At 33.8% G+C, this 27,354-nt stretch overlaps 1 protein-coding gene across 11 annotated transcripts in view; it reads left to right on the forward strand.

Moving 5' to 3' along the window:
• RIMS2 (regulating synaptic membrane exocytosis 2) overlaps window positions 1-27,354 on the forward strand; it is a 609,946-nt gene that overhangs the window by 464,657 nt on the left and 117,935 nt on the right. For 4 of the 11 annotated variants that reach the window (XM_059995029.1, XM_059995038.1, XM_059995039.1 and 1 more), the window contains 2 exons: window positions 2,401-2,501; window positions 23,468-23,640. The exons of the other annotated variants lie outside the window; for them this stretch is intronic. In XM_059995029.1, the coding sequence (XP_059851012.1) occupies window positions 2,401-2,501; window positions 23,468-23,640 (274 nt within the window). The remainder of the gene's footprint in view (window positions 1-2,400; window positions 2,502-23,467; window positions 23,641-27,354) is intronic. 11 annotated transcript variants of the gene reach the window in all.

The raw sequence follows: 27,354 nt of genomic DNA on the forward strand, positions 1-27,354 counted from the left end.
GCATTATTGCCAGACCTATGTCCCTATTTCAAAGAAGTGTGGTGTGTGAAGCTGCTTTGGGACCCCAAGAGTGTGTGTGTTTGTGTGTGTTTGGAAGAGCAAACTGAAAACTATTGCTTGAAGTGTACTACAGAAATCACTGAAGGTGTACTGATGATCTTCGTAGTGTAAATGTAGAAACCTAAGCAACCACTGTCTTACTGTTGGTTAATATGGCCATTTTCAATTGCATCTCTGATTACAAAATCTACCTATAACTTAACTTTTTTTTTTTACTTGATTGCCATACCAACACAATAAATATGACTTTTTGGACACATTAAGTAGTCTTTTTCAGGTTCAAAATAACCACAATTAGTTTATTGGTTTAAAAACAGGTAAACCTCTTAAATGGCTTATGTTATTAAGATATTAATGAAATAAGAAATCATATTAAGATATTAATGAAATAAGAAATCATATTTTCTTAGTTTACTTGATTAATAATTTACCTTATACCAAAAAGAATTTGAGACAATTTGAATATTATACATTATCTAATAATCAGGAAGAATTTAATGTAGTGTCATAGGAGGTCGATGTCCAGGAAATAGTCTCAACATTAGAAAATGTATATATGTATGTACGTATGTATGTGTATATGTCTATATGTATATTTATTTATGTATATGTAAAATGTGTTTAAACTTTGTCTATTGGTGCTATTTATATTTAAAATACTGTTTTGCTACTATAATATCAAAATTAAACTTTTTAAAAGAAACTTCCCAAACACTTAATTTAGCTAATATTTTTTTCAGCATACATAATTTTTTGAAGCTGGGATGGCTTTTTTGTTCCCTTGCCCTTGGAGAAAATAAACATATTTATCTGAGAATATCTCTTGAGGTACAAACAATTCCAATATTGTATTTTAATAGAGTAATAGACATTATACTTGACCATATTTCACACTTATATCATGGAATCACTCACTTGATTTTGTGTATCATTCAACTGATATTAACATTTTATTTCTATTCCCCATTTTATAATTTGGCACAGAATCAATTAATCAAATCATTATTAAAATTTGACTCAAACTGTTTAGTTGATTTAAATTTGCTCTTTTACTTAGATGTCATATAATCTAAACTCTTTATACATTCTTTTAGTCAAGATTTTCTTAATCCTTTTTGAAACTTTTTCTTCCCTTTGTATCTTATTTTAATTATCAAATTTTACTTAAAATCTTTTTACTAGCAGTTATCAAATATACAGTGAGGTTTTTCTCAGGATGAGTATTAAAATACCTATTTTTGAATGGGCACACTTTTGTCTATATGTCTTTACTGCAGTTTTAAAGTTATGATCTTAAGCCAGGGCTATGTGTGTGTATGTTTACATTCTTACCTAGACCCAGTGTTTGTGGATTTACATGATGACATTTTATTGTAGAAACCCACTGAACCTACTAAGCTATGATTATTTTTCCCAGTTTGTAGGTTTGTAGCATACAATTGAGATTTTGTTTTTCCATTATGCCTATTAATGAGAAATGGAATTTCTCTATAAAATCTCTTTAATAAAAATCATAAATATAATTTTAAAGCACTTTTTCATGTTTGCTAAGGTTTTCTTACTGAATTTAGTTCTTATTCTTACCAAAGTTCTTAAAGACCCTCTTGATATCTATAGTTGATGTGTTTTGAGGAAGCACCTGTTATAGACAGCATTAATCTCATCTTATAATAGGCTTACTATCTCAGTTTCTCACCTCCTTACATTCTTTTCTTCCCCTAGAATGATTTCAGTAATACTTTGTGCCTTTATAGGCATGGTATGTTTTCAGGAGTATTATTCCAAGTGCCTCTTTCTTCATCCTAGTTCTAGAAAATTCAAGTTCAAAAGATCTTGATAACTGCATCCACACGTATGTTGGAGCAACCTGCTTTAATACATGGGACGATTTTATGATAATTCTAAATGCAGTTGTAAAATTGTATTTGAAACCAATGAGACTTACAACCTCTTTCCAGTAAATAATTCGAACCTTGATGAATTCGTTACAAGCCAAAATTCTTATAATATTACTATTGTCATATTTATGTGCTATCAAATATATTCTCCTGGACATATATGTACCAGAAGGTGTTTTCTGTCTAATGAAGATTTGTTGTCTTCTATTTACATTTGTTTACATTTTATTCAGATTTAAATTATTTCACATATTTAATAATCATGCTTTTATTCACCAACTTGCATACTTAAATAAATCTAAAAACTGACATTTAATTTGTACATACTACCTTGAATGAAAGTAATATATCAGCCTAGCATTTCTTCTTTTATACATCCTGTAAGTTGGGCTCAGAAATAAGAACTGAACATTAATTTTATGGGTTTTTTTCTACTCGATAGGTGCTATGGATATAGAGGAGAGAAATCGCCAAATGAAAATTAACAAATACAAACAGGTAGCCGGATCAGATCCCAGACTGGAACAAGATTACCAATCAAAGGCAAGACATTTTTCTTTTTAAAAGTTGTAAAATAATCAGTTAATCATATGAAACTGTTAGATTCTCAAACTGCTGAATGCAAATTAGTCAGACACAAACATATAATGCAATGGCCCCATGATATTAAATGCTAAAATTTATGATGTGTTTGTATACCAACTTTTAGGTATAGACTTGCCTTAATATTTAGAAAAATCATTATATAATATAGGAGATTAAGGAAATGAAACTCATAAATGATCTGAAGAACAAAGCTTTTAGAATTTTTCATTTTATAAAACCTATAAAGGCCCTAACACCCTCAAAAATGTTTAGGAAGAACTTCTATTATCATCTTATGGTTTTCCTACATATAGAATTTTTTTACTTTATAGCATTTTAATTCAATCTGATTTATTAATAAGTTATTGGAACAAAATACATACTCATGAGGTGTTATAAAGAATTCAAAAAGTTTTTTAGTGAGAATCTTTTTGAACCACTTTTTGGTAATAAATTGAGGTGTGAAGTCTACCAGTGTAGGAAAAAAAAGTATTATTTCATTGCTCTTGCCCTTCACTGCCTTTATATTTTCAAAACATTTTTAGGCTCATCATATTATTCATTCAAAGACTTTGCTCTGAGGTACCTATTTAAGATTTAACAAAAGAATGAAAATAGCAAAACTTATTCCTAACATTTCATTATTATGTGGTCTAATCATTGCAGTCATGTAATATTTGTGGTCTGTTATCTGTGTATTAGAGAAAAGCAATTTGGATTTTTATACCGTGAGGTCTATTTTATCCTTACCTTCAGTTTCTCTCAATTATAGCCCATTCTTCAGTAAAGATAAGACTTACGAAGTAAAGCACAACTGGCTATGCTGGATGTGCGTATGTGGTAGGTAGCATAGGTTTCAGTTTCTCCATTATACAACCTAGAGGAGGCAGATATTCTTACCTCAGCATCACCTTCCAAGCCACCAGTCTCTTCCCCAGAGTGCATGAATGTTGACTGATGTGGTGAATACAGGATTGTTCTGCTGTCCTGGAAATGGCACAGGCCTAATGCCAAGAGAAAGGTAAATTTAAAACAAACAAAAAATAGCCTTGCCTTTACTTAGCAGGTTTTAACTTCTAGAAATTTTATTCTAAAATGAAAATATGAATAACTTCAAATAGGTTCAGTGAATTTCACAGAAAACAGATTTGCAGTGATAGTATATTTCAGATACATCTCTAACCTTTTAAGCTTGGTATCAGAAATGATATCTGCACCTTTCCAGGTACTTTTAAAAATACTTCTGCCTAGGGCTAAATAGGAAGAAAGACCTGATCTTTTGTGGCATCTGCTATGCTCTAATCTCTCATTTATTCATATTATATAATCCAAAGACCAAGGCATGAAGTCCTGATAAAATAGGATATTAAAGCTTCCATAAACATAAGATAACACATATTTGTTTTGTTTGTTTATATCCCACTATACTTCAGGAAGGAATGTAGATGATTCTTAAAAATACATAAAATACTCTCAATAATATCGTCAGTGAAGAAATGAGTATCAAGGGAAAATGAGGTCAATAAAAAACAAGGTAACGCCAGAAGTAAAGCTTGTGAACAAAATGCATAGTGTGAGATCCTATACACCTGCTACATGTGGGGCTTATATTTTGACTGTGAGCTTCCTCACAAGCAGCAAAGGCAGAAAAGGAAACTGGGTCATTCATATGATTTACATTGTTCATACAATAAAAACAAGTTCCTTAGAAGCAATGCCAATGATTCTTGTTATGGATACCTGGCAGAAATTCATTACAAGGGATGGACCAAAGGAATACTAAAGAATGCCTGAGGCTTCAAAGTTTTATAACTTTGACACCAATTATTTTAGGTTAGAAAAAATTTAAGTCTTGGCAAAGGACTTATTATGCTAAGCAAATAATTTCCTAGGTATTCTCTAAGGCAGTGGTTTTCAAAGTGTAGACCCAGACCAATAACCTCAACATCACCCAAGGACTTTTGGAAATGCAATTCTCTGACCCCCTCCAGACCTACTTAATCAAAACTCTAGGGGTGATGTTCCTGGATTTAAAAAGCCTCCCAGGTGATTGAGATGTGGACTACAGTTTGAGAACCACTGCTCTAAGGTGGGCTGCATGTAAAATTTACTTCCAGGTAACTGAATGAGTTGACTTCCTCTTTTTAGGGTTTTAGCCAGAAGCCAGTGATGGATGATGGATGATGTCATTTAAAAATGAACACTTTCTTCTGAGAATAAGTGATCTGACTCCTTTACAAGGCCTCTCCTAGTATCTAACAAATCCTATGAATGTCAAGTACATAGAATTGTTTACTATTGCTGGAGTTGTGCACTCAGCCTAACCAAAAATGCAATCAAGTCATTAAGGTACAACTTTTGAAAAGGATCCAAAGCACGACTGCATTTTGTTCCACTACAAATTTCCTGATGTGGAACTATCTTTGCTGGGTCGTCTATCTGCCTATCATCCCTACCTCGATCTAACTCTCTCATGGATCAAAGAGAAAATTACAGAGGATTCTTTTCAGTCAAGCACATGTATAGATTTAGTTATTATTCATGTCCATACTAACAATTATTTAGATTAAAATTTTCAACTACATCCCCTCTCTTTTTAACTAGGGATATTCACCTTATATTTCCATTCTTTTCTTCCTTGTTTGAGAACAAGTGCCAATTAAATACTTGCTATTGAGCTATGCACTTTAATACATTAACTCTAATTCGTGAAAAGATCATTTAATTGGTAAGGGAACTAAGCCATAGAAAGGTTAAGTAATCTACCCAAGTTCACATTAAATCATGGAAAGTATTATTTGTAGCTAATCTGGTTTTCAATTTTGAGATAACTGAGATTAAATCCAAAGCCTGTGGAGCATATGCTATACTTATGAGCTATATTCCTGAAATTCTAGTGAAGCTATTAAAAGCTTTCATGGAATATAATTGTTAGCGAAATTTTTTTTTAAACTACACATTCCACATTTTAAATGGCATTGCTTCCCTGAATTTTTCAAGCATTCTGCACTGACAGTTGTAAACAATTCTTACTAATTTATAAAATATCTCCTTACTAATTCACTTTGAAAGTACCTGCAGAGCAATGCCTATTAAGTTACTGTCTTTCTAAACAGATTTTAAGTATATGAGGAAATTTGTAAGCAGACAGCCTATATTTAATAAAAGCATCAAAACCACATGCAGACATGATTCCTATTTAACCAGTGGATGATTTCTCAGGGCTTTTCCCCTCAAAACAGAATTTAACTATGTAGCCAATGCACCCTTTCATGCCTATTGCATTGTCTTTATCCCAGTTTACATGTGATTCATCTATTCTACTCTCAATATAATTTAAGAATCAACTTAAAACCAATGTTCTCTGCTCTTCTTTGGTTCAGAAAAACATGATTTGTTTATTACATTTAACAATGTGAATTATAATTCAGCATAGACCAACTACCCTTCTATGAGTTACATAATTACAATAATTAGCAATAATTGATAAACAATATAGGTATATCTGAAAATTAATATGGAGAATTTGATAATATTTATGTAAGTATATGATGTTTGCTTTTTAAATTAGCCATATTTAATGTTTTTAAATGAACTTGGAGGATATTTTTTAAAAGGGTAGTCCATCAGATTTCAACAGAGAAGCTACACAGTTTATTGATACCGTGTTTATTTGGAAATCAAAGCTTATTTCTCTGTAGAAAAACATGTTCCTTTTTGGTGGTAATGTTCCCACAAAATTATCACAAAAATATTTTACCCCTATTGTAGCACTTATAATCTTCTGTTTTCTTATTTATCACTCTAGAATTAAGCAAGATAGCCCATAAATTTTGCAGAACTTTTCAAATGTGGACCAGAAGTTCATATTAATCCATTTAACCTGCAATCTAATAGACTGAGTCAGTGTTCTGGGAGTGGAGCACAACACAGCAAAAGAAAGGGAAAAAAATAGTTTTTCTCCATTCTTTGTACATACCTGATCCTGGGCACTTGTCACCTTTTCTTCCAGGCTTCTTCTCTTGTAAGGATCCATTCACTGATGTCGAAGAGACATATTAGGAAGAAAGCAATCCCACTAAAGTAACTTACATTATAATATGAACTACACAACACAGAGATAGTTTTTAAAAAAAAAAAAAGGTCTGTAAATACAAATAAACCTCACACAATGGAGCTGTAGGCAGTATCAATATAAAAAAAATTCAGACTTTTGAAGGCAAAGTATTTTTGGCAGGTAGATCACCATTGTTAACTAGGCTGTTCCCTTAATTAGAGCTTACTTTCTTCTCAACACTGAGAATACACATTTAAGGCCAGCCTTAAGTGTTTTAAATTGACTTTCAAAACACAAGCAATAAGGACCAGAAGAGGGGAGACAGGCTGGGGCTGGTGAGGAGTGGCATCTATGGGCTGCTTATAAGTTTGGTGTTTGTGAATCAGGAGTACTTTAAGACTCTAATATCACCAAAATATGGCAGCAGTACTTGAGTACAGTGTAGGAGATGAGAACACAGCCTGGAGACAAGCAAACTCCACCTGGGTGACTTTCGGTAGGTTAACCTCTTACTCTCAGTTTCTTTATTAAAAAGGACTTTGAGATCTATTTCATACAGCGATGATTAGGAGGAAATGAGATAATGTATACACATGGTTTAGCATTTAGTAAAATGCTTAATAAATGGTGCTGATATTTGTTATTATTTTTTTATAACAACAGCAAATGTGCCATAGGCACCAGAAATGAATGCGACAAGGTTGAAAAGAAATGGTAAGGAAATAACTGAGCTGATGAAAAGGATTTTAGTGTAACTCAAATATCATTGAATGTTCCCTTTATTCTCGAATAAAGAGACTGAAGCAGCAGAGATCAAATTTAGGGGGAAAGAATTTATGAATCTTCAAAGAATATGGAGATAAAAAAATAAAAAGAGCCTGGAACGTAACATATGATGAGAATTACAAGCTAAATTACTGAAATTAAGAAATGATGTTATCAAGGTTGACATTCCATGAGCTTGGCTCTTGGCAAGCTGATTAACAGGTAGGCATATGGCTGTGGGTATGGGTATTTAAAAAGAAATACTCTTTAACAGCAGTGACATAAATGGATCTGAAAACTGAAAAACTAAATTTATAAAAAGTGAATTTTAAAATGTACATTAGGTGGCCTTATACAAATCACTAAGATGATACGTGGAAATACATGTATTTATTGAAAGTGAAGAAATGCAAGGTATAATTTTATAACAGTGATTGATATAAAATGCTAGGAGATTTTCTTTTTGGATAAGCAGAAAAGTTGAGTTTCTGGTAGCATATAACACAGCCCAATAATAGTACAATTGAGCTGGGCCTGGTGCCCGCTGGAGGAAGAGCTGCTCCATCATTGACTCTCAAGCTACCCAGAGAACCTGGTATTCTCATGAAACAGACACCATTGTGCCAGGGTTAGATGGAATCATGTGATACATAGAGCAAGAGAATTCTAATAGGAGTGATCTTAGTAACCCAATCTCTACCCTGCAAGGTCCTCAAGGAGTAGGTTAAGAAGTCCTGTGGGAAGTAATGAAGCATCGTTTCTTGGCATAAGCAGTTCAACTGCTTTATGAACAGAAGTAGGATTTAGATTTTCAAAAAAATTCCTGCTAGGCTTAAGTCTAGACAGATATCCAGCAGAATGGTTTCATTTTTTAAAAATCAGAATTAAGATCACCTCCTCATAGTTTCCATCCCAAACTAGTCAAGAAATCTAATCACTTACTGATGAAGATGCCAGGGAGAATGCCAATGGCTGCACCTGGATTTCTTCACTGAAACCTGCCATTTCTCTAAACGTCTATTCTACTTTGTCAATTTTCTCTGTTGTTGTGTTCATTTCTGTATAACCCTGCAATAAGATAGCTTCACGTTCTTTAGGAAAATTAGCAGTGTGCTAATAATAGTACCTACCTCATAGGATAGGTTTCAAGACTAAGTCTATTTATATGTTATGTATAACTCAAACAGAGTTTGGAATATAATAAGGAATAAGTAAATGTGAGCTGTCGTGTGATGATGGTGGGGTGGTGATGGTGATGATGATGATGATGATGATGGGGAAGAAAGAGAAAAAGAGAAATTATTTTCAACAGATACCCTGCTCTTACCAGGTCTATTTCTGTTGCCAGCAACAATCTGCTAGATACAGATTAGTATATCTTTAAGGTAATCCTAAAAAATAGGTGGGTGAAAAGGGAGGAAAGGTGTAAAAACTAATGATAATCTAAAAAGTTAAAAAGTGATTTGGGTTGTCTCATTTTTATCAGGTTAGTCAAATTTTTATCTACCACAAATTATCATTCTTGCCATTTCTACTCTTTAGCCAGCTGGAATGTACTTCAAATTTAACTTAAACATAGAGAGAGAGAAAATTAAATTTACACATAATTTATCTAAATCTATGATATGCACACACACATATCCTAAAGCTCTGAGCCAAAGGAGAATTCCTCTCCTCCATATTTTAGCTGATGGAAGCAACAACTATTTATTTCTTCCTTGTCTCACATCTACAAACATACCTCACTTTATGTAACAGACCCACAGTTACAAACTTAATAATAGATAATTTTAATGGAATTTTAGAAATTCTATAGTTTGTGACTAATCTTTGAATATAAAAGTTTCTAACTTTAGGTTTCTTTTTTCTTAACGTTTGCTAGGGCTGTCATAACAAAATGCCACAGATTAGGTTGCTTAAACAACAGAAATTAATTTTCTCACAGTCTGGAGGCTAGAATTCCAAGATCAATTGTTGGCAGGTTTGGTTTCTTCTGAGACCTCTCTCCTTGGCTTGGAGTTGGCCACCCTCTTGCTATGGCCTCAAAGGGTCATCCGTCTGTGTGTGTCTATGTTCCAATTTCCTCTTCTTGTAAGGACACCAGTCATATTAGATTAAGGCCCATCAGTGTGACCTCATTTTACTTTAATTACTTCTTTAAAGGCCTTATCTCCAAAACAGTCACATTCTGAGGTAGTAGAAGTTAGCACTACAACATATGAATTTGGGGGGTACACAGTTCAGCTATAACATATCTATACAAAGTAGTTACTGGTCTTTTAGTTTATCACCTTAATGCATTATGAAAGCATATTTGATTGTAATGTAAATATGTATTTTTAGGCAACTAACTATAGCTATTTTGTTTCAAACTTTTTGATTTTTTAAAATTGTGTTTACTTTCTCTATTTCTCCAACTACCTTCTTACATCCTAGGAGATTAAATATTTTTGTGTTTGCAAGTTCATTTTAAAAATTATTTTTCATAGTTATAAAACCACATTTAAATTTAAATATGTTTTTCTTAGCCAGACATTCAAGCATGTGTCTTCTTTCTTTACATTATATTTGTGAATTGCTACCTCATACTGTATAATCACATATCAGGCCAGGAAAACCACATGTCAGGTCAGGAAATATAAAAAAGATATTTTTAATTATGAAGAAGTCATTTGAGATGACTGGGACAGCAACTTACATGTTGTAGAACACTACAAAATTATGGAAGAAATTGTAATTTCTCTCTTTTTAGTAAATATAATGTTGCTGAAAACTAACAAAAGAAAGATCTTTAAATAAATTGCATCTAGCTGCTCTCTGGTAAAAGGGTCAGTCTATGGACAATAGCTGCTATTGCCAAGAGCATAATTTCTTCCTATATATTTCCTAAGAACACACAAGGGAAACATTTTTCTTTTACCTCCAGCAAAAATGGAACTTTATGCATTCACCTTTGCTTTCATCAAGCCTCCAGGGTTGCTGGTTTGCTGACAACTAGAGCGCCCTTTGGGGGGATACAAGGAGTGAATGATATGGGTCACCGAAGGGTGAGAGATCTTGCTTTATAGAATCAAGGAGGATAAGAGGAATAAGGAAGGAAGAAAATGTGATAAATAATGCAGAGACATTCTTTCCAACTCAAATTTCATGTAATTTAAAAGGATTAAGTATAGCCATATAAAAAATTACAAATATAAGAATATTCAAGACAACAGAGATATGAAAACATATAAACCCTCTGAACCAACCATGACATTATCACTTCCTAAAATACATATATTCTGTCTTATGTGGTGCTTATTTGCTTGTTTCTTACCTTTTTATTAAACTTCACACTTCTTGAGAATGGGGATATAGTTTATTCATCTTTGTAGTCTCTCCAGGGGCAAGTAAGGACAAGATATGAACTTCTGGAGAGGGTATGGGTAGGTTATTACCCAAGAGTCTAAAACAAATTTTCTAATGGACATATGATTATTGGTTTCTGTCTAGAGTTAATCATAATAGAAAGAATACTCAGAAAGAATTGGAAGACTTAGGTTCTAATTTTGATTCTGCCATTTATAAGACTTTGGATACATTGCCCAATAGTTCTTCACAACCCAACCTTTTTCTGTGTACAAATTCTGTGTTATCTATAAAGTGCTACCCAAATATATGGTAGTTTGGAGGCCATGTTGAAAAACATCATTATATATTAACACTTGGGTTTTAGGCAGCCTCATCATTAATTAAGCAAATCATTTAATCTTGTAGCTTAATCTTTAAAATTAGGTTTGAACTAGATCTTCTGTATTTCATTTCCTTTATCTAGTGTTGTCTCATTATTGATTCAGTAATCTCTGATCAGTGTCAGGCTCTCTACTCAATGTATTCTCACAAATGATTGAATCTACAGATTTTATAATTAACTTATGGCATAATAATTATGATTTATAGAATAAATGTATGTGTATAATGTTTTTGCTTCATACTTCACATTAAATAATTGATAACTAAGTTTGAATCGAGACTTAAGTCAAAACCTTTAGTCAATTAAGGCAATCAGTCAACTAGGAGGGCAGCATGGAGTCTTCCACATCTATAATTTCAGTTTAATTTGGCTAATTATAATTTGAACATATCTACAATTTTATTATGTAATAGCTTTGCTCATGAGCACAAAAACTAGTTGTAACTTTTCGTCAGTTGGAAGGATTACAGATATTATTTATTAGCAAAATTAATTTACTAATATCTTCCTAAACATGGAATTTTGATTATTTCTACATCATCAATTTTGAAAATTATAAAATAATACTCCAGACTGGAAATAATATAGCTAACCTTGGAATATATCTCTTATGAGAGAAGGAACTTTTGGCTGGTGATAATTTCAGGAGGTAGAAATATTGTATGTAAAAGAGTACAGAACTCAGCTTGGCACATGGGAAAGCCCAGTAATGGTAGCTGTTTTAATTATTTATTATAACAAGTGAGGTAGGAGTAACAAAAACTTTACAGTTGAACTCAGTTCTGATAGATGAACCAAAACCCACCATTCAATATAGCTTTCTGACTAACAAAGAAATGGCTATGATTTTATGAGTGACCCTTCTTAGGTCATTTTCATGACTAGGAATACTCACTTCAAGGCTAACAGTCTTCAGGATCAGTCATGTAAGAACATGTTACTTCTCAAGCCCATTTTCACTCTCTGCCAAAAAGAAAAATCATCGGAGTTTTAGATGGAATACGAAGGTGTTATTTCAAAATGACATAAAATGTCTTTTTATTCAGGTTAGTTTGTATTTTTTTTATTATTTAAATATCTTACTTGTTTAAAATTCATCCACATATAGTTATAAGTAGTAGAGTAGTGTTATTCCCATGCTGGTTTTGTATTCTGATTATACATGTCATTTTATGTAGTTTTCAAATTTCAGAAAAGGAAGAAAATCTTTATTTTAAAGAAGAAAACTATATGTGAATATTTTAAAAAGAAATGGCTTAGGTTCTAAATATGCTGCCTAGTATCCCATTAAACATGAATTTATGGTTCACAATTTATTTTGATGAAAAGAAATAGAATGACTTTAATATTGACAAGTTAGTTTTATAAGCTTAGTTAATTCATTTAACTTATTTCTCTCAATTTTCTCATCCATAAAATGAGGAAGGTAGATTACATCCTCTCTGAAGTCACTTTCAGCTTTAAAATACTGTGATTTTTTTTGAATGACTCAGTGACGAGTGAGTAACTAAAAGTATGTTTCAGTGCCAAATAATTTTCCTGGGCTTTTTTTCTTAAAGGATGGTTATATGAGTCCTCCTTTTTAAATATCTGAACGTATTTTGTTATCTCGGGGAACATTTAGTAATGTTTTCTTTCCTGCTACTCAGAACTGCATACCACAGGTATCTCTGAAGCTGATCAGCTTTAAGTCTGGATTCTGGTTCTGCAACATTAAAAGAAGAAAAATTACCAGATAAACAATCAAATAAATAATAATAAAATGGAGGACTAAGTGAATGAGGAAGGAATAAAGGAAGAAAGGGATAAAGGCAGGAAGAAATGCAAAAAAGAAAGAGGAGGGAGGGAGGGAGGAAAGGAGGAAGCAGGCAGGCATAATCCTTCCAGTCTAAGAATTCATAATTGAATTAGGGAAACACATGCACAAAAAGTAGTGCTCGTACAAAGTAGGCCGTGTTAAGTAGTACAATACAAGTAAATCATGCAAAGGAAAAATAAAATGAGAAATATTCATTTGGCTTGAAGAAATCTGGGAATACACTGTAGAATAAGACATAATGTGAAGGACATAACAGGCAGAGGGAGAGCTTAAGCAGAGTTATAAAAGCATATGAGCACAAGCTATGTTTTAAGGAACAGCTAGTAGTTCTTTAGAATAGAAACATTTAACAAATTGGGATACGTATTAAGAGGTAAGAATGGAAAAGTTGTCTGGGACCAGATTGTGGAGGGCTTTAGATCACTCAGTTAAAAATCCAGAATGTTCTTCTTTAAAATCATAAGCTTTGAAGATTTTTTTAAGTCACCAGTATCTACAAATCTGTGCTTTTAGAAGATACTCTAATGGTATACTTCAGATGAATTTGAAAAGGATGTTAAAGACAAGGAGTCCTATTCAGATGCTACTGCTAGAGTCTGAGCAAGACATAATTGTCGTTCCTTGCCATGTTTGACTGTTGACTCCACCCCAAATGGTCTTCATGCAAATCCAACCAATCCTACCCTACCTTCTCACACAAGGAGTAAGGGTAGTGGGCCTCTTCCAGATTTTCAACAGAATGTAATTATATCTGCCCTGTGCTTGAATTTGATCCATCAGGGCAATTCTCAGGCCCTTTTAGTTTCTTCAATAATATGTTGTTTTTCAGGCTGTTATTTAGCTCTGATTCTCTTAGATGCAAGTACCTTGAGTTACTTTATTACTTTCTAAGGTATTAATATTTGAAAGGGAACACCACTTCATATCCTCAATCCATTAATTTTTCTTGTATTTTTGCCCGTTATAGATTCCCAGGACCATGATCCTACTGCTATGTTCTCATGTCTTATTTCCGTTACAACTTTTGGGATGCTAGCCTGCTACTTAATATCTATAATATCACCACCCTATGTCCTAATAAAAGATATAACTATTCTCTAAAAAATTACATAATAAGCCACATAATAGTTAAAGATGTTTACAAAGAACTAAATGTCAGGAATTTTATGACTAAGGAGAGTTTATTTATGATATTTCCTAATTCTAGCTGGATCTTACAAGTCTATAATCCGAGGGCTTGGAGAAGCATTTAATCATAATATGGTATAATTGCTTTAATAGTAACTCCTTTTGTGGAAGAATAATGGACTCATTGGTTTTTCACTAGCAGCAGGCATTCTGTTCTACTCTCTCTGAGCTTGGATGTAAATGAAATGTTACGTATATCAGAATGAGATATTGTTATTAATACATTTAAGGGTCTGGGAAGAACAGACTTCTTGATTGAGGCAGAAATTTCAGATGACATTTGTTTGAGATATTACTGAAAAATAAATGGCATAAAAATAAATCTAAGACTCAGTAAAGCTGTGGAAAAAGAAAATTATTTACCTTATGTGGACACATCTAAAATAATAAATGGCTAAGTAGTAATACATATTATCTGTAAATTTAAAAAGTAATAGCTGTCAGATGTTGGGGAAAAGAAATATATAAAATATATGAAAGTTGTTTGTAAACCATTAAAATTATTCACATTTTAGTAATTATTAGTGTTATGGTCATGGATTGTTATGTTCTTTAGTTTAACTTTCCTTGATGCCAAGTATAAGCATAATTATAAAAACCAACCCAGGGGGCTTCCCTGGTGGCGCAGTGGTTGAGAGTCCGCCTGCCGATGCAGGGGTCACGGGTTCGTGCCCCGGTCCGGGAAGATCCCACATGCCGCAGAGCGGCTGGGCCCGTGAGCCATGGCCGCTGAGCCTACGCGTCCGGAGCCTGTGCTCCGCAACGGGAGAGGCCACAACAGTGAGAGGCCCGTGTACCGAAAAAAACAAAAACAAAAAATCAACCCAGGTTAACTGTTTCAAGAATGAAAAAACATGAGTTTCCAAGTCAGGTTTAATGTTATCCTACCCTAAGTAAATAAGCCAATCTGGTGTCAAAGGACAATGCCTTTTTTTTTTTTTTTTTTTTTGCGCTACGTGAGCCTCTCACTGTTGTGGCCTCTCCCGCTGCGGAGCACAGGCTCCGGACGCACAGGCTCAGCGGCCATGGCTTACGGGCCCAGCCGCTCCGCGGCATGTGGGATCTTCCCGGACCGGGGCACGAACCCGCGTCCCCTGCATCGGCAGGCGGACTCTCAACCACTGCGCCACCAGGGAAGCCCGAGAGTGTACCTTTTTACCATGAGGTCAGAACAGGCACAGAACAGGATGAATGATATACCATTTGGGTTAGCATTCAGATGTTCATAACAAATAGACAAAGTCATCTGAGTAAATAAGGATTCTTTTTTTCCATAAACAAGAAATTCAAGCAGCAGTTCAGGGCTGGTACTACTGTTTCAAAAGCCAAGCTCTCTGTTCTTAGAACTTGTCTTTCTGCTCCCTATTCTTACAGGAAGGCATTCATCCCCATTGTCACAAAATGACTACTAACGTAGGCTCATATGTAAACTCCAATCAGAAAGAAAAGCCAAGAGGGAAAGGCAAAGACCATAACAGCTAAGCCAGCCCACTGTAATCAGAAAAGTAATAGTTCTCTCCAAACTGTGTCCCCTAAGTTCCTGCTTATACCTCAGAGGCCAGACTCAAGTGAAAGGATCACCCTAGCTACAAGGGATCCTAAAAAATGAAGTTCTTTTCTTTTTTTGTTGTTGCTGTTAGACCACCAAAATAAATCTGATTCTTTTAGTAAAGAACAAAGGGGAAGAAAAAATATTGGTAGACATTCAACAGCAAGTGAGACAAATAAGTAGGTATAACAAACTCGATGAATATGAAAGACCAAGGACCCATTCATAAGTCCCAAGTAGCTTATTATCAAGATATTTGTTTGCATAAAATGAGTGATACTTCTTAACTGATTAGAATGGAGAATATTGGAGAGAGAGAAGTCAAAGATAACTCACAAGTTTTCTAGGTTTTAGTTGGTTATTAAGCCTATTAAATAATGGAGGGAATATAAGAGATACAAGAACAGCTGGTTTGGAGTGAAAGAGAATAAATTTGATTTGGACCACATTGAAATCGATGTACCTACAAAACAACATATGGGAGATGTCCTGTTAGATGTCCTGGAAATACAGGTCTGAAGCTTGGGAGAGAAGTGAGGGGGAAAGATAAGGATTTTTTAGTCATTACATGGGTAGATAATGGATTAGATCATTCTGTGGGAATTCGTATAGTGAAAAGAAAAGAAGGCTAAAGATTGAAATTTGGGGAGAATCTAATTTAAAATCAGGTTAGAGAAAGTGACGCTAGCAAAGGAGATTAAGAATAAACAGAGGCCTTCCCTGGTGGCGCAGTGGTTAAGAATCCGCCTGCCAATGCAGGGGACACGGGTTCGAGCCCTGGTCTGGGAAGATCCCACAGGCCGCGGAGCAACTAAATCCGTGTGCCACAGCTACTGAGGCTGCGCTCTAGAGCCCACGAGCCACAACTACTGAGCCCGCATGCCACAACTACTGAAGACCACGTGCCTAGAGCCTGTGCTCCGCAATAAGAGAAGCCACCGCGACAAGAAGCCCGAGCACTGCAACGAAGAGTAGCCCCCGCTCACTGCAACTGGAGAAAGCCCGCACACGCAGCAACAAAGACCCAATGCAGCCAAAAATAAATAAATTAAATAAATAAAATTTTAAAAAAGAATAAATAGTTAGAGAGATAGGGGAGAAACTATGAGTGACATTATCTGAGAAGCCATTATGGAAAAGTTTCAGGAAAAGAGAGGACTTCAACAATATTAGATGTAATAGCAAAATCAAGAAAGAAGACACTGCTGGCTAATAAATTAGGACATTTTTGGTATTTGTTTTTTGAGAACAGTTCTAGTAAATGATAGATTAGAATGGGGGAAGAGTTAAGGATTCTGAGAAGGAAAATAGTAAATGCATTTGTTAAAGGCAAAAACACAAGCTCTGCAGCTACCTGAGATTTCTAAACCTGGGATTTCATCGCAGAACTGGCCTTCCCATCTCTGAAAATTGTGAGGAATCAATGGAAGTAAATAAAGGATGAGGTTCCTTGAACAGCTAATTACTAAGAGACACAGAGTTCCCACAGAGCCAAACCTTTGAGAAAGTCATCATTGACTACTAGCATTAATTCCTCCTCTACAAATTCTCCAGGAAACTTACAAATTTCCTTCAGACCAAGGGACAGTGGCTCTTTAGTAAGTCTTTGCCTCCAAGCTAATGGCTACTCTGTCTGCAATTATGTTTCTTTATCTTAAGCTGTTATTGTTCCATCTTTCACAAGATGAGTAGTTTGCAGGTATGATATCTTGTTGTCCCGTACATCTTTTCTCCTAACAAGTCTTTGTGAGTCCTACAAATAACGCATTTATTTCTAAGCCCCCGCCCCTGGTGGTATGCACCAACTCTGCATTCAGTGACCATCTGGTAACTTGAAATCAGCCACAGTGGGAGTATTTAGCCTTCAGAAATGAGCCGACTCTGTAAATCAGAACTTTTTCCTTTTGAATAGCTGGTTGTTAAATACGTATAAGCACACCACTTCCTATCTGTACCCATCACAGAGAATGAAAGGATTAAGTGACTCAACTCTATTCAGCTATCATTACAGTAGTTTATACTCTGATTTGGTACTTCATACTGGAGATAATACCTCAGTATATAGCCCAGATAAAACAACCATTCCACTCATTTCTATTCATTAAACATTCATTGAGTTTCTAGTCAGGCACTACTGATCTAGATAATGGGAATACTAAAATAAATATGACAGTAATTATCCTCAAGGAATTTATAATCTAGCAGGATAGATAGATGGTAGATAAATAGATGATAGATAGATAGATGACAGATGATAGATAAGAGAGAGACAGAGACTGAGACAGAGAGACATGATAAAGGTATAAGAAAGGCATAAATTAGTTTAGGAATACTCAAGGCAGTGATTAATTCTCTTTGAAGGAATTAAAGAGTTTTCTAGCTGGGATTTCATTTGCAGGATACTGTTTACAAAACTAAATCTTAAATTAACCCTCAGTTTTCTGTGGTCTTTCCTCACTGTCTTCTCCCTCCAAAGTAGAGAACTTAACACAAAATACCTTCTTTAAGAGTCCTATCTAAAGAAAATTATCTATTTACAAGCAGATTTTTACACCATCAGCATTCAAATCAGACAATGATAAGAACTTTGGCTAGGACAGAGAAAAAATCATCTGGAAATATCTCCTCAAAAAGCAAGTACCTACAGTTGTGCTACTAACAAAACACAACTTCTACTCTCTTTGAATTATTATATGGAATAAAAATAAGATGATGCAAGTGAGAGCATCTTCTTGCTCTTATGATTGTTTCATTTACCACAGCGCCAGGACTCCCTCTGCTCTGTTCTTTTCTCCTCTAGACCCGCCAGACTGATATCAAGAGCCCTGCCCAGAAATTCAGCCCCCCTCTTATCTTCCAAAGATTATGTTTGCCTCAATTTTTTCCTACTTTTCGATCTACTCATGTTTTCTCTCTGAATATGATGTAAATATTCCTCCAAGTACTTCTTGATGGCCTAAAATATTTTTCTTCAAACGTGAGCTTTCTTGCTTCCCAGTATTTTGCCATAACCAATTCTTGGACTAGAGTTTTAGACAATAAATCGCAGTTTTATGGTGAGATTCAATACATTGAAGACAAGCAATGCTTAAGGACGTCTCATAGAGGTTCACGTACAAAGCTCAAATGACCTGAGTTGCTGAGATGCTGTAGAGAACTCAAACTAGGAAATTACTTAATCTAAGAACTTGAAATGAGTATATAGGAGAAAATGAAAATTTTATTTTAGAAATCTGAGTTTACTTTTTTCTCAGGAATATTATTATAAAATTTTGATAATAACTTTCCTTGCAGTAGAGCTCTGCTGATGTACTGTTGCTTTCCACTAATGTTAGATAAATAGGGAGAACATTAACTTTTCCAGGCCACTTAAGAACTGTAGGGTCTGGAACATCCCGGAGAACAATAATTTCCCGTAAATTTTTCTGCTTCATGATCTGCTTAATAGTAATGTACAAAACATCAAAATGTTGTCGGGAAAAGCTCCCTCACTGTCGTCCAAGACTTTAATGATCTCCAGTCAGCACAATTTTCAGCTGAGATCCTGTAATCCTATGCAGTAAACCTTCTTTGTTTGTTTCATTAAAGATAATGATGAGCACATCATCCATTGTTCATGTCAGCTGGAAACTAATAGATGCTAATTGTTTAAAGCATTTATTGTATAGTGCCAAAACAATACCAACCATTTCCTAAATAAATAACTTATTCACATTCGTAACTCATTACCTTGGTATAATAATAATTTAGCTGCTTCTGTCTCACTTAAATTATATAACTTTTGTTTTTCATACTTTAGGAAAAGCAAAAAGAATGAACCATTTTAAAAGTAAACTCCCATAGTAGGTCATTTATAACTTCGATTTGGGTTTTTTGTGAATTATATACTTAAAGATGCTATAATCTAAATGTATCCAAAATACGTTCCTCTGAAGTTTTACTTTTAAAACTTTTTCCCATTATTTCTCACTTTCCAAATTTCTCATTCTGTTGATCATGTGTCTGTTTTTAATGGAAGCCTGAGCTATATCCCAAAGGTAAACATGTTAGAAATAGACAGAAAAATGCATTTGGTACAAGCCTTAGGTAGACAACAAAATCATCATCAAACTAGAGCTTTTAGCTAATTTGTAGTTTTCCTTTATTTAAACTATTCCGTTCGGTGTCTTTTTATTTATGACCCGCTGCTTTCGGTGTTGGAAATGAGCAGCTGCTATGCGCTAAGCACACGATTGGGTATTTTGAATATATTATTTCTCTTACTCCTCACAAGAATCCTTAAAATGAAATTTATCCTTATCTTACTGGTACAAAAGCTAAACCTCCGAGTTTAAATTAAATTAAATCTTTGACTCTTAGGTGCTAAGAGACTTACAAAGATAAGGAAGATATTGTTCTGGCTTTTTGGAGCTTTTATTCTAATAGAAGGTTTGAAAACTACCAATAAATATGAATACACTCACACCCACACACAGACACACACACACACACACCTATAACAAGAGGTAGCATGTGATGAATTATATAAAGGCTTAAAACTATAGTATGTGGAATCTTATCTTTCCTTAAATTTTGCATATCCAAAATTTTAGCTCAGCAAACTAGATTATGTGAGAGGTCTTAGCCAAAGATATGTGCAATGTATATATACCATGTGTGTTTAAAAAAAAAAAATTCTTAAGCCTTAGGCTAACCTGTATGTACCTGTGAATCATAGCAACAGGATCAAAAGTCATGATGACCTGAAAAGACAAAGGCTAGAATATGCAAAGTCAGAATACCAACTACTGAAATACAAAAGTCAAAAAGCAGTTAGGATTCAGAAATGAAGGCAAAGAAAATCAGAAAAGAACCAATCAGGAAGACATGGGATACACAGGTACCAGGTGGCTTTGGATATTAGGATAAAGTACCAGAAGCAAATATTAAAAATGAGGCATCTTCTATGTCAACCAAGAAGTGTCATTTATTTCCTGCTGAGATAAAGCTATTCCTTATCCTGCAGTTGAGAATTAGTAGTTCCCTATGAAGCGATGGAATATGAATGAACCTGTCCAAACGGGCAGGTGAGGCCTGAGAACATACTAGGGGGAAAGTTTGATTTAATATTTTATTTTGCTTTATAAATATATTTTCTGAAATGTGTCTCTTAGATATATATAGAAATAGGTACATTTTATTATAGCTTAGAGCAGTCTTAAAATAATAAATTTACTCTTGGGTATTTTACCTAATATTTCTTTTGGTAAATATATTCCTGGAATTGATACTAAGCCAGTATTCAGCTACTATCTAATCATCATGATCATCATTGTCATCATTTGTCATTTATTAAACACTTCTTATGTGTCCAATATTGTGCTAAGCGCTTTATGTACATTATTTTATTTAATCCTTGCAGCAAACCTAGGAGATGGGTATGATTGTTGTCCACATTTTAACAGATAAAAAACTGGAACTCAGGATCACAAACCTAATAATTCATGTAGCCAAGATTCATACCAATGATTCAGTCTCACTCCGGAGCATGTGCTTTTCATGATTACATTTACCCTTAGTACTTCCTGAAGTTAAAAGTTGTGGCTTTTCATTTGCATTTAGATGATGTAGTAATCCCATGAGCAAAAGCAAGGAAAAAAATGTAATACCAAAACTGCTTTTCTATTCAATGATAAATTATTTTTAAAGACATAAATAGCAATATGCTTCTCCTTTTTATTATAAAATCTAAGAATGAGTAAGATAAAGTTCTCCCAATGCAGTGTAGTATTGGGAACAATTTAATAATTTTGAAAAATTTCTTGAAACATACATTTTTCATATATATATGAAATGTCCAAAAATGGAAATTACTTCCATTTGTGTCTCAACTTGAGATCAAATTTACTTTTAATAAATATCATGGAAAAAAATACATATATACACATATCCAACGTTATCTATGCTAGCCAGTATATACTGGCTATATATGTGTATATATTATATATATATTTTTTTTAATATAATGGTTAACATAGATAATATTGGATCCAACCACTGAAATGCTGTTCTAGGCAATGGCTGAAGACATTGTCATTTAAAGTAAATTGTTTTTGATTTTTTTTTTTTTTCTTTTCTTTGCGGTGCGCTGGCCTCTCACTGTTGTGGCCTCTCCCGTTGCGGAGCACAGGCTCCAGACTCGCAGGCTCAGCGGCCATAGCTCACGGGCCCAGCCGCTCCGCGGCATGTGGGATCCTCCCAGACCGGGGCACGAACCCATATCCCCTGCATCGGCAGGCGGACTCTCAACCACTGCGCCACCAGGGAAGCCCTAACTGTATTTTTTTTTGATAATTTAGAATTCCAACAAAGTCGAAAGTGAGAGTGGATTAAGAAAGGCCATATCTCATCTAATATAAATATATATTTCTAGGTTAAGGATTTGATTATTAAAATTTTGTGTAGCCTTCAAAATAATTCTTATATTTTACATTTAAAGAAAATGACCAGTTATTAACTCAAAAATATACAACAAGATACTGGGGGATCCTGGGGGAAAAAAAAAACAGCTCATTTGAATCTGATCTAATGTTTACGCTACACCCTACTGTCATTCAACTTGTCTTACCAAAATGTTTATATCTAGCTAATATTTTCAGTGAATTGTTGTTCATACAGAACTATTTATTAGGGTAATGATTATTCAAGTCACAGTAAATGGTTTATATAAGATAATCATCTTTCTAATGCTTTATGAAATTTGCTAGTATCTATGATTTAAAAGATCTCCACTGTGAAATTGACCAAGTAAGGATTTTTCACCATTATGTTTAAGAGCATATTTACAAAAAAAAAACTATTAGCAGATAGTCTCTTAACCTAGTAATAGCCATCAGGTAGTAATCATACAGTAATAATACTGGCTGCATTATTTTATATTATACCAGACACCACACATGTATTATTTCTAATTTTCAAAACAGCCCTGCAAGGAAGATATTATTTTCCCTATTATTTTATTAACAGTGTTTTAAAGGTGAAATAATTTGCTCAAGTTTACCCAGCTAGCAAGTTTTCCTTACTCCACGTTTTTCAGACTTCAAAACCTATTCTTTTTTACATTCCACATGTCATTAACATAAAGCATTTATGAAGGTTTTCAATTTATCAGAATATTTGAACACCCAGAACACCCTGCACCCTGGCAGATGACCATCTGATTATTTCAGTTCCAGAAAGTTTGAACTATTGTAAATAATAATGATTTTTTCTAGTACTTCTAGGATTCATCAAAATTCCAGCAACCATTCAGAAATTAAACTTGCTCTTTTCTCTTGGCTTTTCTTTAAAAAGTTAGTGTTTTAATAATTAGATTTTATATTATCTCTAGGTTTTCAGTGAAGCATAATGGATTAAAGAGAAAATTGATGCTACTAAAATTGGTTTTTATAAGTTACAATGGCAACTTCATCATACTTTTTTTTCATATTCAGAAATAAAAAAAATTTTTCTTCCTAATATTAAGCCAAATGTTTATTTCCCAGATTTTACCTAAATGTTCTTCCCTGAGGCCATTCCTGTTGTGAAACTGTTTTAATGGTCTTCATTGGGGTGTGGTAAAAATTCTCTAATTGTCATTGCTAAAAACAAGGGTTTCATATAAACTGAACTTTTCTTTTAGGATAATTGCCATTCACTTTTGTTTTATATGCAACTGAGTGGGGTTTTGCAGTATCCTCTGTGGACAATTAAAGTGCTGAAATAGGAGAAGCGAATAATTGCTTTGTGTGGTAATACTGACAACTTCTGCGTATTTGTCAATCTGTGTTAACAGTATCGATCAGGATGGGATCCTCATAGAGGGGCAGATAATATTTCCACTAAATCTTCGGACAGTGATGTAAGTGATATATCTGCGGTTTCAAGGACTAGTAGTGCTTCTCGTTTCAGCAGCACAAGCTACATGTCTGTCCAATCAGAACGGCCAAGAGGAAATAAGAAAATCAGGTGAGTAAGGGGACTTTAAGCAGGAAGTTCCTCTAAATATATTTTAGAAGATCTTTATTTTTCTTTGGATAAATGTAAAATCTTTTACTTCTAAAAGGTTAATATATATCATTAAGACAATAAGAACTTCTGTACAGATTACTTTTAATTATATTTTGGTCTCCATTTCAAACTTCTTGCACAGAAAAGTTTTACAGAACTTATAGCTATTGTCTTACTAGATTATTTGAAATAATATCATTAGGTATTTTTTCAATTTTGTTATTTAAAAAGTAATTCTTTTATTATATCTTTACTGAAATTAAAGTGATGGTTAAGTGAAGACCTGAATTTTTTAATATTCTAAGGAATATGAAAAATCATATTTTAGAGGGGATTTTTCCTAGCTGAATACATTTTAGTAATTCAGAAAACACAAGACCATTACTTTTTTAGTAAGGTGCTCTCCCATCCTCTTGAAACTTTTTATAAATGCATGGAAAAAATTCTCAGTTTCTCAAGAAAATTTATAAATGTAATGTATGTTTTTTAGTGTAATTTTCATTTATCACCCAACCTATAGACTTTATGGACACCTGAGCTAAATTAGTCTTTTTTTACTCCTATTGGATCAAAACAAAACAATAATGGAGAGACCACAATTTTTTCCATGCAACTTTGTAACAGGACAATATGATTTAAAAACAATTATGATTTAAGTGTTGCTTACACAGTGCTTCTCTGGTGTACACTGGAGAAAAAGTTTTCAATGCTTAAAAGATGTCATTTTTATTTATGTTTTAGTAGTTATCATTACTTTTCTATTTAATTTTGTATGCACTTTTTCTTGACTTTTTCTTTCTGTTTTGTGTTTATTTGCATGCCTTCAATTTATTTCGCTTTCAAAAGGCCAAAGGGAATAGAAGAGGGAGGGAAAGAAGGGGATAAGCATGAAGAGATAGTTCATGAGGAGGAAGAGGTAAAGGAAGAAAGAATTAATGAGAATGAGAAAGGGAAAGAGATTACAAAAACATGTAATAAGGAGAAAAACAGAGAATCAGGAGACGAGGAAAAAACACAAGATATACCTGAACAAGGGAAAGAAAAAGAACAGTGGAATAAAGAGGATTTGCAAAAGCAATTCTCGCAAGATGATGACAGGTAAAATTTGCTCATTTTCGTAGACATTTCCCGTTAGTAATGTCCTTTCTCCTACTCTTAAAAACTATTTTGCCATTTACATTTGGTTTATTTTCTTGTGTTTTATCTTTTAGCTTCTAATGCAACTAATTAATGTTAGCAAATTATTACCTAACAGATTGATTTATTAAACAGTCTTTAATTTGTATACCATAGCTCTGAGAGTCTGATTTAATTGGGTTTTTAAGTTCTTTTTGACTAGGTGGATCAAAGGTAAATTTCCCTTTAGTTTTTTTAGCATGAATTACTGTATATCTTCCTCATTTGTAGAGTCAAACCTTTAAAATGAGGTTCTGAAGGAGCTGAAAAAATGTAGCCTGCACTATAAGAAATACTATATACTAGAACTTTTAAAATGAATGGCAAAATAGGTAGCAAAAAGTAAGCTTTATTCTGTCTCTGAATAAAGAAAAAAGCAAGTCCCTTGCCTGTCATAGTTATCTGGTGGGGTCTAGTGCAGTTCTGATTCCTGAGGAAGATTGTGGAGTAGGAACAGTGGTCTTTGATACTCTGAGAAGATAGAGGCCTTAGGGCTTATTAGAAGGCAGACATGTTGACTTAGCCCCCTCTAGAAATTCATTCAGCTAGAGAAACTGCCAGAGAAGGAGCTTTGAACAGGGGAAAAGGGAAGAAACATAATCAGCAAGGCATAACAACAACTATATTTTCATTTTCATAACACAATGCACTATGTAAATATGAAACCATCTTTACAGTGCTGTACTGAAAGTCATGTCGGCACAAGTCCGCAGTAGACTCCATCCTTCTGCCTGAGGAGATGAGACCTGTCTAGTTACATTTCTCTGAGACTGAGAATTGCAAATCATGTGCAATTTGGAGGAATTTGGTTTTCTAGTAATCCATCCAGACCTTGATTTTGTGCTAGAATGCACTTGGCATAATACTCACCCCGATTGTAAGCCAAATTTTGCTTTATTGTATCTAAATCCAATCTCAGTTTGTGCTTTACCCGGACTTAAAGAGAAAGATAATTGGAATAAATGTTTACCCCCTGGGTATACAATTCAGTGGTCTAATTCTGTGACACTTCACCTTCTGTCTCAGATTGGTATATTTAACTATATCTGTGATCTATGAAGATTTCTATGTAACAGACACGAAACCTAAAAGTAAATCTTAAATTAGGCATATTTTGTGATTCGAGTCTAAACTAGTAATTTCAAGTCTATTTCGTTGTTTATCTAACTTTTGATAATTACATTACCTTATTAATGAAGAGCATTTGTCTGGTTTATTTGGCATTGGGTCATTTCATCATTAATTCACAGAGAAAACTTTCCAAGATTTCCTTGGAAAGAGACACAGAGTTTCCTTTCTTCCAAAAGCAGAGCAAAATGTGAGCCTCTAATGTGTTTTCCATTCTATAAACTGTGTAAAGGAGAACACATGAGCCCCTTGGTGTCTGCCTGGAGCCAAAAGCCTATGTTAGCATATCTGGCTTGGTGGGGAAAAGTTTGAAGAAGATTATAACCTTGAGTTCTCGATTTTTTAATATTACTTTCTTCACCATTTTCTTCTTGAAAAGACCACATTATTTTACACAGGAAAGGGAAAGATGGTATATTCCTAGCAATGAGTCATCAAGGCATTGTACTCTGCTTAAGTAACTATAATACTTTCGCAACTGTAAACCTTAGGGGGCCAGGCTGATGTCTCTAGGGAACATATATTCCATATGATGGCAAAAAGTGTCAACTGCAATTATTTGTGAGAAAATGCTGGTGTTGCTAATTAATTATTGCAGCATAGGATCTTGAATTTGCTTTCATTTCTCAGAATAAAATGAACAGTCTTTATTCCAAGAGAAGCTATGTCTGAGTACTGCCAGTAACATTTCGTTTTGGTAGTTGATGAACAGAATCATAGATTGTTTAAATGCCAAAAACAACTTACATGCTTATACAACATTATTGGAAATAATCTTATTCTATAATGCATCATTGACATTTACTTGTAATCCAAATTTTGTAGAGGAAAAAACTTTTTCTGACTTCAGGGTTTAAGTATCTATAGCAATGCTGGTATACTTAAAATTAACACAGTGACTACAATGAACCAAATCCATTTTAGTTGCTATTTTCATTACAGTAATTGTATCTCATTGTGTGATACAGAATTATGTTGTTTGTGTTATAGTAAGTCTATTAAAGTAAGTCTTCTGAATGTACTAGTAGGAAATGAATAGCAAAAAGTAAATTCAAAAAAGGTCCATTAAATATTTGAATATAATATGTTTTCAAAGTTGATTAATAAACAATACATTCACATTTAGCTATTTATATTTCCACACATGTATATTAGCCTGGTTAAATGCCCCCCTACTATTAATGATTATTTGGTAATCATTTCTAGAAAATCCAAAATTATATTTACCATTTAAAATATTTTTCTCACTCTCTGTACATAGGTATCTGTCTACATTATATCTATGTACATTTGCTGATTACATACCATATATATGTGGTAGGCTGGCCCAGAAAAAAAGTGTTCAGATGTAAGGAGAAATCATTCGTT

The sequence above is a fragment of the Delphinus delphis genome, chromosome 17, assembly GCF_949987515.2.
Source record: "Delphinus delphis chromosome 17, mDelDel1.2, whole genome shotgun sequence".
Taxonomy (NCBI): domain Eukaryota; kingdom Metazoa; phylum Chordata; class Mammalia; order Artiodactyla; family Delphinidae; genus Delphinus; species Delphinus delphis.